The sequence below is a fragment of the Notolabrus celidotus genome, chromosome 3 (assembly GCF_009762535.1).
Source record: "Notolabrus celidotus isolate fNotCel1 chromosome 3, fNotCel1.pri, whole genome shotgun sequence".
Lineage (NCBI taxonomy): Eukaryota > Metazoa > Chordata > Actinopteri > Labriformes > Labridae > Notolabrus > Notolabrus celidotus.
In genome coordinates, this window is record NC_048274.1 from 21,126,683 (window position 1) to 21,142,835 (window position 16,153).

At 37.1% G+C, this 16,153-nt stretch overlaps 3 protein-coding genes across 3 annotated transcripts; all 3 read left to right on the forward strand.

The window, feature by feature from the left end:
- Positions 1–90: 90 nt before the first annotated feature.
- Positions 91–3,524, forward strand: pdcd5 (programmed cell death 5). Its single transcript, XM_034680837.1, has 6 exons — positions 91–338; positions 1,448–1,488; positions 1,870–1,931; positions 2,378–2,469; positions 2,566–2,637; positions 2,721–3,524. Exons 1-6 carry the CDS (start codon positions 273–275, stop codon positions 2,766–2,768), a joined length of 381 nt encoding a protein of 126 aa, XP_034536728.1. The 5' UTR covers positions 91–272; the 3' UTR covers positions 2,769–3,524.
- Positions 3,525–5,408: 1,884 nt separating this feature from the next.
- On the forward strand, positions 5,409–10,320 carry mvda (mevalonate (diphospho) decarboxylase a). Its single transcript, XM_034680370.1, has 10 exons — positions 5,409–5,609; positions 5,811–5,881; positions 7,114–7,228; positions 7,340–7,486; positions 7,699–7,898; positions 8,039–8,113; positions 8,226–8,444; positions 8,976–9,091; positions 9,283–9,391; positions 9,776–10,320. Exons 1-10 carry the CDS (start codon positions 5,549–5,551, stop codon positions 9,854–9,856), a joined length of 1,194 nt encoding a protein of 397 aa, XP_034536261.1. The 5' UTR covers positions 5,409–5,548; the 3' UTR covers positions 9,857–10,320.
- Positions 10,321–10,774: 454 nt separating this feature from the next.
- LOC117810506 (cytochrome b-245 light chain) lies at positions 10,775–13,810 on the forward strand. The gene is made up of 6 exons (XM_034680371.1): positions 10,775–10,970; positions 11,378–11,447; positions 12,129–12,203; positions 12,321–12,404; positions 12,539–12,620; positions 13,030–13,810. The coding sequence occupies exons 1-6, from the start codon at positions 10,913–10,915 to the stop codon at positions 13,219–13,221; spliced, it is 561 nt and encodes a 186-aa protein (XP_034536262.1). The 5' UTR covers positions 10,775–10,912; the 3' UTR covers positions 13,222–13,810.
- Positions 13,811–16,153: the final 2,343 nt, after the last annotated feature.

Consider the following 16,153-nt stretch of genomic DNA (forward strand, 5'->3'; position numbering starts at 1 on the left):
ATTGAAGTAAACTGTCTCAAAATTTATAATAAGTTAAAATACCAAAAATGCATATATCTCGGCCACACTAGCAACTTCATTGTTCAATGTCTATTGGCTACAGGTGATCCTTGCTCCGTGTTCGATTGCTTTCCCCTGTTCTGCCTCAGTTGTTTGGCTTTTGATTACACCTCCTGAGCTAGGGCCTTGCCTCTGATGGGAGTTTAGGGTGCATTGTATTTGACCACCGCTTCTCTTCAGAATCTCCTAAGTCTACAAAACTATTGTAAATCATGGCCGACGACGAGTTAGATGCCATAAGGCAGCAACGAATGGCGGAGCTGCAGGCAAAGCATGGGGTAAGTCAAAACACGGGCTGTAAACGTGTTTGTGCCCGCCTTATAAGGAGATTCTGTCCTCTCCAGTGTGCTGCTAGCTAACGCTGGTGTAGCTAAACTGGTCACCACAACTCAACTGATTTGTCAGACACTCAGGGGATGTACATGTTTTACTTGTGAAAGCCATACACTGTTAAATAATTGTTAAGACCTTCCGAGAGATAAATCAGAGTAGAAAACACAATCTCACTGCTAGCTTGACAGCGCACACCCCTCTGACGACAAAGCTAGCTGGAAAAAACAGAACAAAGAGTTTCAGAAAGATCAGTCTTATTAAAGTAGACAGAGGACTGACCACTATCAGATTGGGGGAAGCAATTCCTTATATTGTCTGCGCTGACGAGACGTATGAAAGCAATATCTCTAGCTTACATGTCAAGTTAAACCCTGAATCCTTCGAAAGAGCTGTCAGGCTCAAGCTAACTTCAAAACATTATTTTATAGCTCTGGAAAACAATACTGCTCAATATGTCATATGATGTTTAGTAAAGCACGACCGATCAATTGGTTTGACTGAAGTACAGAAGCTGTCGATGCAGATCAATTAACACTGCAGTAGATGGTGACAGCCATGCTACAAGACATCAGCACTCTCGAGGCTACAAATATAGTTTCACCTTACACACCTTTGTTTTTTTTTTAAGTGCTTTATTCCAATGTAATCTTTTTAAAATAATAGATGTATCTATGTTTGTGTAACACAGTGGCCAGTTCACACACATTAGAAATAAATTTGGCTTGATTCAACTTCAGAATCTGAAGTGTCCAACGCACTGCACATCTCAGTTCACAAATATCATATTATTGCCAATGAATCATTGTATTCAAAGTCTTGTCAGGGTTTAAATATGTTCATGAAAATGTGGTTTTGTTGAATAATCAAATTGAGTTTCCATCAAGTTACTTGTAGAGAAACTCATTTGGACCTAAAACTGCTTTGTTAGGGTATTCACAAACTCGAAGGAATTGTGTTTGGTATACAGTTGCTTTTCTAAATTAAGTTTACATCGTCCATTAAGCTGAATACAAATATCCAACTTAAATGTCTTAAATGTGTTATATTCTTTCAGAATGCTTCAAATAATCAGCAAGGAGAGGAGGCCAAACAAAGGTAAGATTTGTTAAAACATGTTCAATTTAAAAGCAAACAAACAAAGTGATTAATAATACAATTAAAGGTTTACATTAAAAAAGATATATTTTATACACACTAATCATCTTGAAGAACATTCTGTGCTATATATGCTGTTCTACTTTTTGCTAGAATGTAATCAAAAAATCTGAGTTACACCAAACTATTTCGCAAACAAAGTGCTACATAAGTCTAGTCTATATGAAAATGAAAGAAACAATGAAACATAATGTTATGTCTGTAAGTGTAGCAGGAGCATTAGGTCACTGTTCTGGTGGCTTGAAAGTTCAATAAAACTTTTGTATTCCAAACAGTAATTGTAGTAGTGAAGTGATCATGTTATTTGTTTTATATTTACAGAGAAACGGACATGAGGAATTCTATACTGGCTCAAGTCCTCGACCAGTCTGCCCGCGCCAGATGTAAGTGTGCGCTCAGATGTATTGTTGTACTCTTAAGAGGTTTCCTTTGGAAAGTAATCATGTTTTTGTTGAACAAATAGATGCCCCAAGTATTTATTCTATTGTTTTTGATACGTTATTCTTTCACAGTGAAACAGAGTGAAAGACAGTTGTGGAAAAATCTGTATGACACACTGTGAAAGCTGCTCTTCTCAGCAGTAGAATTACAATCATATCTAGCCATGTCAATACCAGCATGCCAGCATTAATGGTGTAGATGTAAATAACAATGTTTGTGACAAATCTTAAGTGATTTCACTATGTCATGTTTCAGGAATTGTACGACTTGTTACTTACTTAAAATAACAATCCAGTATTTCATTGCAATTTTTGTGTAATAAAAAGTTTTGATATATATTAATTTATTCCAATCAAATGAGAACACTGTGGTGTTTTTTTTCCTTCAGTGAGCAACCTTGCTTTGGTGAAGCCAGAGAAGGCTAATGCAGTTGAAAATTATCTCATTCAGATGGCTCGCTTTGGAAAATTAGCAGGAAAGGTAAGAAAATTACCTCTGATGCTTGTAGCATTTAGGTTTTCAATATTGCACATTTTCACCTTGCAGCTGCTTAATGATAGAGTTTCTCATTTTCAGATTTCAGAATCGGGCTTGATCGAGATTCTAGAAAAGGTCAGCCAGCAAACCGAGAAGAAGACAACAGTGAAAGTAAGTTACTGAATTATCAAATATGTTTAAGTCATTTTCACCTGCTGGTCAGTCTGATATAATTAATGTTCTCGTTTTTTCAGTTCAACAGACGGAGGGTGATGGACTCGGACGACGAGGATGATTACTAACTTTAAACTGGAAGCCAGAAATGAGTCAAGAAATCTGAAGAGGACATGCTTTACTGGGACTCTAATAGCACTTTTGACTAGCTGAATCCTGGGAGTCTACACAAGCTTCTGTATGTCTGGAAACTGTATGCCAAGAGGGAAGATCAACAAAATCAAGTTGACAATGCTGCATAAGTGGTGGGGCGTATGATAAACACAGTGTCATTAGGTGTTCTGTTCACATCTTGTTTGGGACACAAGCTGCGTTCTGCTTGTGACTATCACTGATGGTTCTTGATACTATTTGACTCCATGAGAAATCCATGATTATTTCCCAATAGTTACTACTTTTTATTTTTACCATGACTTCTGTTTTTCAGACAAAAAAAAGTTTGGGAAATGCTGCTGCTGCATTTATTTGGACTGTGCTAAAAATACAATACACAGTCTTCAATTGAGGGACAGCTTTCCATTAGAACTAGATTGTGCTTGAATATTTCCTTTTTGCTGACATGTATCTCAAAGTTTACATCAAAAAAATTAATAAAAAGCCTTACATCTTTTCTTACGAACCATTTCTAAAACAATTAGTTATATGAACAAGTGTTCAACTCAAGAGCATCATCACACATTCACTTTGCTGACTGTCTGTTAATGGATGATTGACTATTTTGGCCAACTAAACCATCTCAAATATTGGGATTCTCTTTTGAATCTATAGCTGACAGATTCCTCAATGTACCCAACTACTTTTGAAATAAAAGTTCTGAAAGAGAATGAATGCATTTTTCATCTGTAAGAAACACTCCAATAACACGTCTGTTAATAAGCACGCAAGCTTTGTTTCTTCGAAGGACATGCATTAAAAAGCCATGGCAGAACAACCAAAGAAAATACTCTTATTGCTGTACTGTATCAACATTCTTTAAAAAATACCACAATTGATTGATATTTTAATTTACTTATATTGTAAACGTCATCTTTGCTTTGAATGTGCATGTTCCTTCGTGGCCATGTGTATTAAAGGGTCATCTACTTCTACAATTTCAAAAGTAGACTGATGTTGCAGGGAGAATGGCCCTTGCCAGTGTTTTATTGATTCGATTTTACAACCAATGCATTAAGCAGTATGTGATGTTTTAGTCTAATCACATTCAAACTTCTCTTCAATCAGTTGTGTAGTTTAATATATAATAGTAAAATAGTAGTAAAAGTAAAATGTGTACTTACAGTTGTACTCCTAAGTTTTCATACCCTGGCAGAATTTGTGATTTTTTTTGCCATTTTTCAGAGAACATGAATGATAAGAGAAAAACTTGTTTTTCACTCATGGTTAGTGGTTGGGTAAAGCCATTTAATGTCAAACAACTGTGTTTACTCTTTTTAAATATCATAATGACAACAGAAACAACCCAAGAAATCATAAATTCTGCCAGAGTATGTAAACTTATGAGCACAACTGTAAGTCTAAGCAATAACTTCCAACATAGTGCTCATCACTTACCACAGTACAGTGACCTTGCTCACTAAAAGTTTTAGTTATTTGGTTGTTTGCTTATAGAATAGAATAGAATAGAATGTACTTTATACATCACCGAAGGGGGGAATTCAGGTGTCTGGCAGATACAATTATAAAAATCACATAAAACAAGTAATTCAGGTGTCTGTCAGCTCATCTCCCTTTGGCTAGATAGTTATGAAGCCTAATGGCTGCAGGGATGAATGATTTTCTGTATGTCTCAGTCCTGCAGCGCAGAGAGATGAGCCGTCCACTGCTGCTGTTTCTCTAGTCCACAAAGAAGTTGTGAAGTGGATGATCTGTGTAATTTGGAATGGCCTCTAGCATCTTCTGTGTGCATCTCTCCACCACAGCCTCCAGTGAGGCCAACCTGGTTCCAATCACAGCGCCAGCTTTTTTCACAAGTTTGTCCAGTCGCCTCACATCCTTGTGTTTTATACTGCTTCCCCAGCAGACTGCAGCATAGAAAAACACACTTGCCACCACAGACTGATAAAACATCTGCAGCATCTTTAGGCAGATGTCTAAAAGGATCTGAGCCTCCTTAAGAAAAAGAGGCAGCTCTGCTCCTTCCTGTAGAGTGCATCTGTGTTAAGGGACCAGTCCAACTTATTAATAATAATAATAATAATAATAATAATAATAATAATAATAATAATAATAATACATTTTATTTATATAGCGCTTTTCAGAAACTCAAAGACACTGTACAACTGTTAAAATCAATACAAGCAAGGAACAAGGAACACAGATCAAACAAAACAACAGTACAATCACAAATTAAAAGCTAACTTAAAAAGGTGAGTTTTTAAAAGAGATTTGAATGCTGAAGGGTCAGAGCAGTTTTGGATACGGGAGGGAAGTGAGTTCCAGAGGGTGGGGGCGGCTACGGAGAAGGCTCTGTCCCCTCAGGTTGTCCAATTATTTATTTAAATATACTTATTTCACCAATCTATCATAAATTCCATATCACATGAATTATAAAGCAATTCAGAGGGTTGGTCTCTGTCATTGCCCCATTTCGCCCGACCGTGGTCAGATGACTTCTCATTGGCTGTTCCGCATGTTTACTGAAGACTGCTCGGCTCTGATTGGTGGAGGAGTAAGCCATGTGTTCGCCACCAGCCAATCGAGAGAGACCTCCGGGGAAATGCTATAGTAAGGTTGAACCATTGGTTGAACACTGTTAGCATTACACGCGAGAAGCCTTGTACAGTGCATTTTACAATATTCAGGTACAGTTTAATCAATACAAACTCCTACAGTTATACCCGAAGGTAGCATGGAGAAGCCAAATATAGTGACATGCACCGCTCCTGTGAATATAGCTGTGATAAAATACTGTAAGTATCACTTCAACTTATATTTAACCTTGTGTTTTAGGTTTGTGAATTGGCGTAAACTTACCCTGATTATTTTCTTGCATGGTGACTATTGTATGTCATGTAACGTCATGTCTGTCCATTAAATGAATACTTATGTTGTCGAGCATTCACATACAATTCCATTGTGTGGACTTGATTATCCTGCTCGTTTCCTTTCAGGGGGGAAGAGAAACGAAGAATTAATCCTACCCATCAACTCCTCTTTGAGTGTCACATTGCATCAAGACCAGGTGATTAAGTTAACTTGTTTTTTTTGTTTATCAATAAGACTAGTCTTGTTGCTCCTGTCCAGAGCTACAACAGTGATTCACATTTTTCCTGCAATCATTCAAAGACTACAACATAAATATGTTGCTATTCAAGTTATGTTTGTAATGGCACTTTTCCTAGTCTAACAAAACAGTGTATAACCATAATGTATCAGAGCTAATATTACAGTGGTGCCTATAATGTTTTAAAAGTGTTAAAGAGACATTAACTCAACTCAACTTTATATAGCACCTTTCATACATAAAACCCAAAGTGCTTCACAGAATAACAGAGAGACAGAAAACAACAGCAATGGTAAAATTATAAAAGGCAGGATTATAAATAAAATACTTTAAAATAAAATCAATACAGTAAAAGTAATATAATAAGTAATGGTGGAAAGAAAAGTTAAAAATAAGCTTGCGTTAACAAGATCAGGTGAATACAAGAAATAAATAGATAAATAAATAATTAAATAATTAAATAATCAATCAATCAATCAATCAATCAACCTTTATTTGTATCGCACCAAATCACAACAAAGGTTATCTCAAGACGCTTTTACAAACATAGGAGGTCTAGACCACTCTATGTCAAATTATTAACAGAGACCCAACTTCAAGACAGGGTAAGACTCAGTCTGACCCCACCTTAATCCATCATGAGCATTGCACATCACAGTATTTAGCTAGTTACAGTGGCGAGGAAAAACTTCCTTTTAATGGGCAGAAACCTCAAAATAAGATAAATATATGTTAAAGCAATGATTCAAATAATAATGTTTAAAATAATAATACAAATAATAAAAATAATAATGCAATCCAGGGCTAAGAATAAATGACTCCAAATGAAAAACTAGATTAAAAAGGTAAGTCTTAAGTTTACTTTTGAAAACACACAGAGAGCTCGCTGTTTTAATGTCCAGAGGCAGAGAGTTCCACAGCTTAGGGGCTTAAAAACAGAAAGCTCTCTGGCTGGCACTTGTGTGAGACACACAAGGAACATTTGAATTACAAGACTATAAAGACATATGATCCTGATAATCAAACTTTGATCCTGTTCTTCAATAATGCCCTAATGATAACTACCTTAAAATGTCTGTATGATGTGCAAAAATCTTGATTCTGTAATCTTAAAGTCTGGGATTGTGGGATTTAGTGATAATATATAACAGTTTCTCAGATATCTGCTTTGTCTCCCTCTTTCTGTCCAGCTCAAAACAACCACAACAGTTGCCACCAGCAGATCTTTTCAGGAGGATCGAATATGGCTCAATGGCAAAGAGGAGGACATAAACCATCCGAGACTGCAGTCCTGTCTGAGAGAGAGTAAGTTCTGTTGGTTTGTGTTTTTCCTCTTCAAGCTTGTGTAACATAAGAAACTGAGAGTTTAAGAGAGTGTCTTGGCCGCTGTGTCATTTTTCTGTGTTATGTGTTTAGTCCGACGATTAGCAAGAAAAAGACGTAATGATGGGGAACTCGCTTTGGACTCCACTGGTCTTTCTCACAAAGTCCATATCTGCTCTGTGAACAACTTCCCCACTGCCGCCGGGCTCGCATCCTCAGCTGCTGGATTTGCTTGTCTAGGTAAGTGTGTGTAAGAGTGTGACTGAACTCCATGACTAAACTCTCACAAACATGATTAATTCAAACTCAAATTCAAGGGTTAAGCATCTAAAAAATGTCTATGCATGTGTTCAGCTTTTATCAATCCGAATTATTTGAATACTTATTTAATACATCTCCATTTAGTGTCTTCTGCTCTTCCTTCCTTCCTTCCTTCACATTTTGTATCACAGTTTACACTCTTGCGCGGGTGTTTGGAGTAGAAGGGGAGCTATCTGGGATTGCTCGGCAAGGCTCTGGCAGTGCATGCAGGAGTATGTATGGAGGGTTTGTCCAGTGGATCATGGGGCAGAAAGAAGATGGCAAAGACAGTCTAGCCCAGCAGGTGGAGCCAGAGACTCATTGGCCTGAGCTCAGAATCCTTGTCCTTGTGGTATGTCCATTTGTGTGTTTGAAAGAGACATACAGTGACAGAATGAATAACATTAATGTTAGTCTTTTAGGACTTGGCACATTAGTGCTCTATTAAATTATCAGTTTTTAATATTTGGTGTACTTAATGCATATTTCCAGGCTAGTGCTGAGAGGAAACCAGTGGGAAGCACTTCTGGGATGCAAACAAGTGTACAAACAAGCTCTCTACTGAAGGTACTCTATTTAACCTCTGTGTATTTACATTACAGCATTGTTTAAAGTGTAGATTGTGCTGGTTTAAATCCCTCAAAGACTGTTTATCTCAATCTTTTTTGTCTGTGTGTAGCACCGTGCTGAGTCCATTGTCCCAGGCCGGATGGCAGAGATGATGGAAGCAGTGCGAAGAAAAGACTTTGTGGCGTTTGCTGAACTAACCATGAAGGACAGTAACCAGTTTCATGCCACCTGCCTTGACACGTACCCTCCCATCTTCTATCTCAACAGTGTGTCTCAACAGATCATCAATGTGGTTCATAGATATAACAGACACTATGGGGAGACACGGGTGAGCAACTCCACACTTCCATTTCTAGCTCACTTTGTTGAGTGTTCAGACTCACTGACGTTTAGAGTCATTTGGACAGTTCTGCATTTTCCACTCTTTAAAAATGTAATACTTTTCACTGCATTCATTATTACGTAGCAAAATAACAGATATAAAATAAAGGAAATCAAATAATGGATTGTGATTGTTTCAGTTCTCTGTAATATTAGAAACAGTGAAATGAATAAAATGGTGCAACTGAAGGGTAGAACATAATTCAAAGTTTAGACTACAAACATACTTTGAATCTTCTTTGTGTGTATGTCTAATAAGGACATGACTATACGCTCCATTCAGTGTTTGTAACATAGACTTTTTATTTGTCTCACTACCAAGTCTATTATACTCTTTTTGTCTTGTCCTGTTGCACACAGCTGAATTTCTGAGATGGTGTAATGAAGATGTGAAACTCATGGGTTTGGGGTTTTTTGCTGTCAGGGGAACAGAAAACTCTCTTTATATTGTGGTCACAGTCTGTTTGTTTCCATCTAGCTGGCTTACACATTTGATGCAGGACCCAACGCAGTGATCTTCACACTACAGCAGCATGTTCCTGAGTTTGTACAAGTGCTTCAACATTTCTTCCCTCCAGAGACCAATGGAGGACAGTGAGTTGAGACTTAACAGACCTCTGCAATATATTGCTGACATGCACACTAATTAATTTATCTGAAAAAAAAAATTCTTGACATAAATACAATAACATAATAAAATATTTTTTTATCTCCAAATATAGCCGTTGTTTACTGAGGTGTGTTTCTGTAAAATGAGTCACTGAGTGTTGTTTCCTTCTCTGCAGGTTTATTAAGGGTGTTCCTGTTAACAGGGCTGCCCTTTCAGAGGAGCTGAAGCAGGCTATTGGCATAGAGCCAATACCAAAAGGAATAAGCTACATTATTAGTACCAAGGTAACGAGGACATACTGATGTATAACTCTGTTTCCCTGGTAGATATCAGTGTACTTTGAACAACAAATTACAATCAGAGTTATTTATTGTTGATTTCTAATCATGGCATGTCAAAAGATATCTGCAAGACAAAATCAGATGTATGTCAACATTTCCTTCCAACATGCTTGTGCAGATCCTTGTGTTGCACATATTCAGTTGAAAATTGTGGCACACTGATTGTGATATACAGTTGTTCCTCTGTTGTGCTGTAACTGCACTGCATCTAAATCCAGTCTTTCCTTTTTTAATGCTAAGGCTGTATTAAGAAAAGACATCTGAGGGTCTGACAAATTAAGAGTCTGGTAATTGGTATGAATTTTCTTTTCTTATTCTGTGTTGAAGGCTGGACCTGGCCCCTGTGTTGTGACAGATGCTGCTCAGCATCTACTCCGATCTGATGGGCTTCCTAAAGAAAGTGTGTGATCCCCTGAGTGGACAAAGTTAACTGGCAGAATGATGAAGACAATCAGCAGAAATTTAATTTGTCTTAGTAATATGTACAGTAACTATTTTTTTACAAGTGACAATAACACCAGGCACCTGCCATTTGGTTTGCTCATGTCTTTGATTATGAGTAGGCTGGTCTCTTGTCCCAATGACTAATTTGTTCGTGTGTACTTTTTCAGCAACTACTGTTAAATGTTGTATAAGAGGTATTTGACTAACAGCCCAGATGCACTGAACTTGAAATACAGGTGACCAGAACAGCTGGCCCTTTACTCTCAAAATGTGGATATTTTCTATGAGGCTAAGTTTCCATGTGTTTCATGATGGTGGTCACCTAATGTTGTGTTTACATTTTAAATCTATGAAAACATAAATTCAGATATACATGTCTGTTAATCTTAGTCCAAATCATAAAATAAAGTTTATTTTAGTCAATGAAAGTGATTCATGTTTTGTTTTCAGCCATTCCCAGATTCAGGTTTGCCTGTGTTGCAGGGACAGGTGCAAAGACAGTGAAGTAACTGTCCAAAAGTGTACTTCAGTATCATGTCTTCAATCAAGAGCAAAGATGACCAGACTGTTCAGTAGCCTGGCAAGCTCTAAAATAAGAAGGAAAAGCTTTATAGAGATACCTGCTGTCAACTGTGGAAAGATAAATGCAGTGCCATTACACATAGTCATACATCTTGTTTTTTTTTTTTTTACTTTTGTCTGCATGCTTTCATTCAAGTCAGATATCCACTAGAGCCCAGATTAAAGAACCTTAAACAGGATAACCAGCTGAAGTTGAATAATACTAGATGCACCTGTTGTCCTTGTCTATTAATTAACCTGTTTGGTTTCTTTGGTTTGCCCTGCCCATCACATATTCGGAAATGACGACATGGTAAGAGCCGCCCCCTCCTGCAGCCGCACTTCCACACACCTCACATCACGTAAATACATTTGCTTCCTTGTAGAAACAATCAGTACCGTGAGCCACTGTACTGGAGAGTTGAAGCCGTCTCTCGAGGTTTTGTTCAGGCGAACACGATGGGGAAAATAGAGTGGGCGATGTGGGCAAATGAGCAGGCACTGGCCTCGGGATTTAGTAAGTATAAAAATGTATTCTGTTGAAAAATAACTGACAAATAACTTTTATTTAGCAAAATCCTAAAAAAAAAAAATCCCCGAAAAACTTTTCTTTCTTTTTTTTTTTTTTTAGAGAGAAATTTTTGTTTTAGCGTTGTTTTCGCACTTTTGCCGTCAAGTCATAACTACTCAATAATAACAGTAGTTGTATGAGGTTGGTTGTAATTTAGATTTTTTTTTTTTATTGCAGCAGTATATTTGACACTGTATATTCTGCTGGCTGTGAATAATAGTAAAGTATTTTAATGAGAAACTAAAAGTAAAGCCAATCTATAACTCCAGCTGGGCTTGCTTCTCTAAATAATTGTAATTTAAAGGAACTTTCTCAAATTTGTAATTTTTTTTCTTCCTGTTTCCTTGTTTCAGTATACCTCACTGGAGGCATTGTTGGAGTCGCTGGACAGTTCAGAGGCTGGCAGTTTGCTGCTTACGCTGTGTATCCTTTATTGCCAACCAAGACTTTCAACTAAAGAAGAGAAACATAAGTTGTTTATTTGTGAAATTTAAAATGTCCACTTTCCCTTTTCAAAGAATTGCTGGCATGGATGTGTATTTTTATTACCAAAAGAGTGTGCAGAATATATTTCAAGTGATATGCTTTGCTACTGTTTTGCAACCATTATAAAACAGTCTTTCAGTAGCCTACAAGTACATGTTGTATATGGAAAAATAAATCTATATGGGATTTATTAACGCCCTCAGGTTGTACAGATTACATTTTAGTGACTGAAATGACTAGAATACATGAGATCTGAGTAAATATAAGCCTGTACATGTATTTGGTTTGTGCAACAGGTAACAAATTTGAGTTTACAGCAAGAGCTGCTGTATGTGTACATAATGCATTCTAAATCTTAAGGCTTGATAATGTCTCTATTAGCCAAAACTGAATCATGACACATTTGGATTAATGAAAACTGGTAAAACGTTAGAAATTTGAGGAAGAGTATTTTATTTTTACTCTGGCATTCCCTGCATATTCTGCATACTCTCCTTTATATCAGACACAACTAGTCTATCCATCATTTTCTTTCACAAATTAGCTTTGATGTCTTATCATAGGTTTAATGTGACCTAGTGAACCATGTAATGTGAGGCAGCCTTGACAGATAACCAGTGCTGCTGGCGTGTTTGTGTGCCTACTGGAGTATCCCAGAAGCAAGAGGTCCAAAGGCACGAGTGTGGCGAGATCGTAAGTGAAGATATTTTGATATAACTAAGTGCTTTGCAGGTAACAGACTCTATGCATATAGTATTAATGCTCATATTTGAAGTTTAACACTCACTGCTACCTTATCTTTTCTCACAGAGGCCAGTACTGCTTCACCGTGGTCGTCAAAGCCTTTGGGCCACTGACAAAGAACTATTATTTCAGAGCATTTCTACATGCTGCGTGAGTGATTGTTTCAGATACTTTCTTTTGCCAGACAGCATTCCTCATATTCACAGCAAGTTTCTGAAACAAAAGACTCCAGGACTTGTATTATTTTGTCTTCTAAATCCCTCTCTGTCTATCTGCCTGTCTAGTCTCTGTGTACCTGGAGGTTTCATGCTTGCTACCGTCCTAGGATGCGTCTGCCTCGGCATCGCCAGCATCATCTACCTTGTGGTAAGTTGTTGGCTTTTACAACATTATCCTCCAGTAAGGCAGGTTAATTACAGACAACACTGATAAGGTTGTGTGATAAAGCAGGAAGTGGAAACAAGGAAACAGCAACAAGGAAGAGATTGTTTCACTAGCTCTGTTGAGACATGGCCCTGTAGTTATGAAATCTCAGAAGTCAGGGGTGTGCCTGAATTCTTTAACTGAACTAGATGTGTCAACCAAAGCTATAAATCTTTACTGTATGCACAATTTGTCTTATGCATGTATACAAGTGTACAAGATAAGGGCAACTGCTCCTTATCATTACTTTATCACTACATGTATTGAACAAAAGGCTTCAGGCAGCTTTACTTTGATAATACCCTGAACAGCCAATGTAATACGTATTCCTTTTCTTCTATTTGCTTACCAGGCCGCTATTCGAGGTGAACACTGGGAGCCCATTCTACCAAGAAAGGAAACCTATAAGCCAACTGGTGGGAGCATCAATAAACCTCCTGAGAATCCCCCACCTAGACCTCCTCCAGAGATGCGCAGGAAACGGGTAGAAGACCTGGAGGGAGCAGCCTACGACAACGCCATCGATGTTACTGCTGATGAATAACCGGTCCAGTACCTCTTTTCTCTCTATCTAATCCCCCACCTGCCTGATCTTGGTACAGCTAAAACCAACAAAACCAGTCAGCTGTCACTTTACACTGGGGCTCCGGACAAATGAAGAGTTTTCTGAAGTTTACTGAAGCTAGTGGCTCGATCAAAATGTTGGGTCCACACCATCAGACCTCAGCCGGCAGAGAGATACCTTGAAAACATGAAGACGATTCTTAGTAATGGCTGTAAGGTCAAAGAAGAATAGGTAAAGCTATAGTACTATTTTATTTTTTAAAGAGAAAGTGATGCCAAAGGAGGATATGTGGTATTGGTATTGTTCCAAAGCTGTTATAAAAGTAGTTTTCTACCACCATATTTGTTTACCCACGTTCTATCAATTTAATTTAGTTGACATATTTTACAATCAACTGTAGTCCATACCTGCATTGTTCTTACTCTCTGTGTACATGTGTATTACTTGGAGTCGACGGATCACAGTACTGTAGATTTACATAAATTCATGGCATCACGTATGTGGCTGTTTGTAGCCATTTTTCCCTGTACTTCTGTGTCTTGTAAATAAATCTTATTTGCTCCTTGAATCATGACCTCTCTTGGCCTTCCACTTTCAAATGTCTTGTTTGATGAGTCTCCTTTTGAAATGTATTTTAAGTTATGACATTTGCAACTTCCTTCTTTCGAAACACTGAATTTCATTACACTAGAATTTCCGTCCTATATCTGAAGTGTTTCTCCTCTGACAGTCACACTGCCAGCCATTGTTTGTCTGAGATGTTATACTAATACATCTGGCATTACAGCTGCTTGTCAGACAAGTCCTGCTGGTTGGTGTCTTATTGTATCTGTCATGTCTTGAGGTTCTCTCTTTGTTGGCTACAGCTGACTTGTTAAGCAGCTGAAGACTGTGTGGAAACAACAGACACACAGTGCTACTTCCTCATTTGACTTTGTGGGGCTGTATGGTACTTGTTTATTTAAAGCTTTAATCTTCATATTTTTAATATCTTATATATTTATGATTTTCCCTTACAATCTCTGTGCTTCTTTGTATTCTAATAATAAATGTAAAGCTGTTTTTTTTTAAACAAATTAGGTTTTCAGCATGAAGTTTTAAATGAATAATGATAGGATGTGTCTAAAAAGCTTGATTGTACTCTTGAAACACTTTACTATCGACTAATGCTGCCACCTCCTGCTACTCAAGGGAACATGCAATGCATTGAGTTTGTTTGGAGCAGTGTGTGTGTGTGAGGCACAAGCGGTTTTATACAAGTCGGGCTGTTCAAAATCTTTTTAATTAAACTTTAAAATAAATCAACAGGGTCCAAGTTAAATTTAATGATATAAAATATACATGTGCGTCAAATATGAAGCTTATTAAGAAGTGCTTGAAATATATCAAAAACATGTAAAATGATATAACTGTATGTCCAAGTAACTTGTATTTGTCATGATTCATATGTAGAAGGAAAAGTACCACTCGCTGAACAAAATGTAAATCATCAACTTGACAGAGTGGAAACAAGGATATAAAATCAATTTGAGTTATCCAGTGTGGCGAACATATATTTTCTGTTAAGCCTTAGTAGTGTAGGAATTCTGTATATAAATGTGATCCTTGCAGATAGAAACAGTCACATGAAAAGACTACTATAAAGGGCACAAAGCAATCGCTGTGGTAAGCTGAGACAGTGATCTCTTCTCTCTCTGAGTCCCTCCTTAAGACTTTCTTTTATCAGCAAATCTTTTCCTTTCCTTTAGTTTCCTTTAACATGAATTTGTTGCAGTATAAAATGTTCTTTATTCCTTTATTCTTATTGTTGCTTATTCTTGGCTTGCTTTGCTTTGCTGCCCTGGCAAGGAACTGTAACTCAGATTTCAACTTGCTCTATAAGGTGTTATTATTGTGTTGATACAGGGCACGCAGTCTGTTTTTATGATTTTGCTTGAACTTCCTGTTATTTTTTTTATACAGCTATACTGTATACTGACACATTTGAACAAGTTGTTCAGGTTGCTCATTGTGTAGATGCTTGCTTTTTTCCACATAGCATACTGCTTTTCACACTTTTCCCTATATTGCTCTTTTTAAATATTATATTTAGCAACTGCCCACAACTGTTCTGATTTTGCACAGAGGTTTGCTATTGATTTAAAAAATAATAATTTAAATGATTTAATTTGTATTTACATTAATTATTATTACACAATTTTGATGCTGATATTTTGATATATTTTACACTTGTTTGAATGTCTAATTGAATATCTATTCTTTCCTTTATTTTTGATCTCATACTTCAGAATTTAGGCATTTCAATTGAAATTGGTGATACTTTAATTTGTATTATTCTAATATTTGAATGTGTTATAATAATTAATAATAATACATTTTATTTATGTAGCACCTTTTAAAAACATGTTTACAAAGTGCTTTACAGAGTGCAAGACATAGCGAGATAAAACACAAAAGCACATGACAAAGGTAAGGAGAGCTAAAATGAGTTAAGTAAAAGACAATAATAAAAACAATGCAGAAATAAAAAAGCCAGTGATAAGTTTAGAAGTAAAAGCACATTTAAAGAAGTGTGTTTTTAAAATAGATTTAAAAGAGGACAAGGATGTGGCTTGCCTGATCTCCTCTGGCAGGTCCTTCCAGAGTGACAGGGCCCTGACTGCAAAGGCCTGGTCTCCTCTGGTTCCACTTCACCCTTGGAAGTTCCAAGAGGGACCTACTGGAAGACCTCAGGCAGCAGTTGGGGGCATACATTTTAAGGCATACACGTAGGTACTCAGGGGCCAGTCCGTTTATCGCTTTAAAAATGAGTGATACAATATTAAAATCAACTCTAAAACCCACAGGCAACCAGTGAAGGGAGGCTAAAATTGGTGTGATGTGTTCCCTTTTATTGGTGTGTGTGAGGAGT

Bases quoted from the DNA above. Each gene is read 5' to 3' on its own strand.
- LOC117810506 (XM_034680371.1), top strand. From the start codon at position 10,913: ATGGGGAAAATAGAGTGGGCGATGTGGGCAAATGAGCAGGCACTGGCC. The intron at 11,448-12,128 runs GTATCCTTTATT...ACAGATAACCAG, and splicing joins CAGTTTGCTGCTTACGCTGT to TGCTGCTGGCGTGTTTGTGT. The intron at 12,204-12,320 runs GTAAGTGAAGAT...CTTTTCTCACAG, and splicing joins GGCACGAGTGTGGCGAGATC to AGGCCAGTACTGCTTCACCG.
- mvda (XM_034680370.1), top strand. From the start codon at position 5,549: ATGGAGAAGCCAAATATAGTGACATGCACCGCTCCTGTGAATATAGCT. The intron at 5,882-7,113 runs GTGATTAAGTTA...CTTTCTGTCCAG, and splicing joins TCACATTGCATCAAGACCAG to CTCAAAACAACCACAACAGT. The intron at 7,899-8,038 runs GTATGTCCATTT...GCATATTTCCAG, and splicing joins TCAGAATCCTTGTCCTTGTG to GCTAGTGCTGAGAGGAAACC.
- pdcd5 (XM_034680837.1), top strand. From the start codon at position 273: ATGGCCGACGACGAGTTAGATGCCATAAGGCAGCAACGAATGGCGGAG. The intron at 1,489-1,869 runs GTAAGATTTGTT...TTATATTTACAG, and splicing joins GGAGAGGAGGCCAAACAAAG to AGAAACGGACATGAGGAATT. The intron at 2,470-2,565 runs GTAAGAAAATTA...TCTCATTTTCAG, and splicing joins TTGGAAAATTAGCAGGAAAG to ATTTCAGAATCGGGCTTGAT.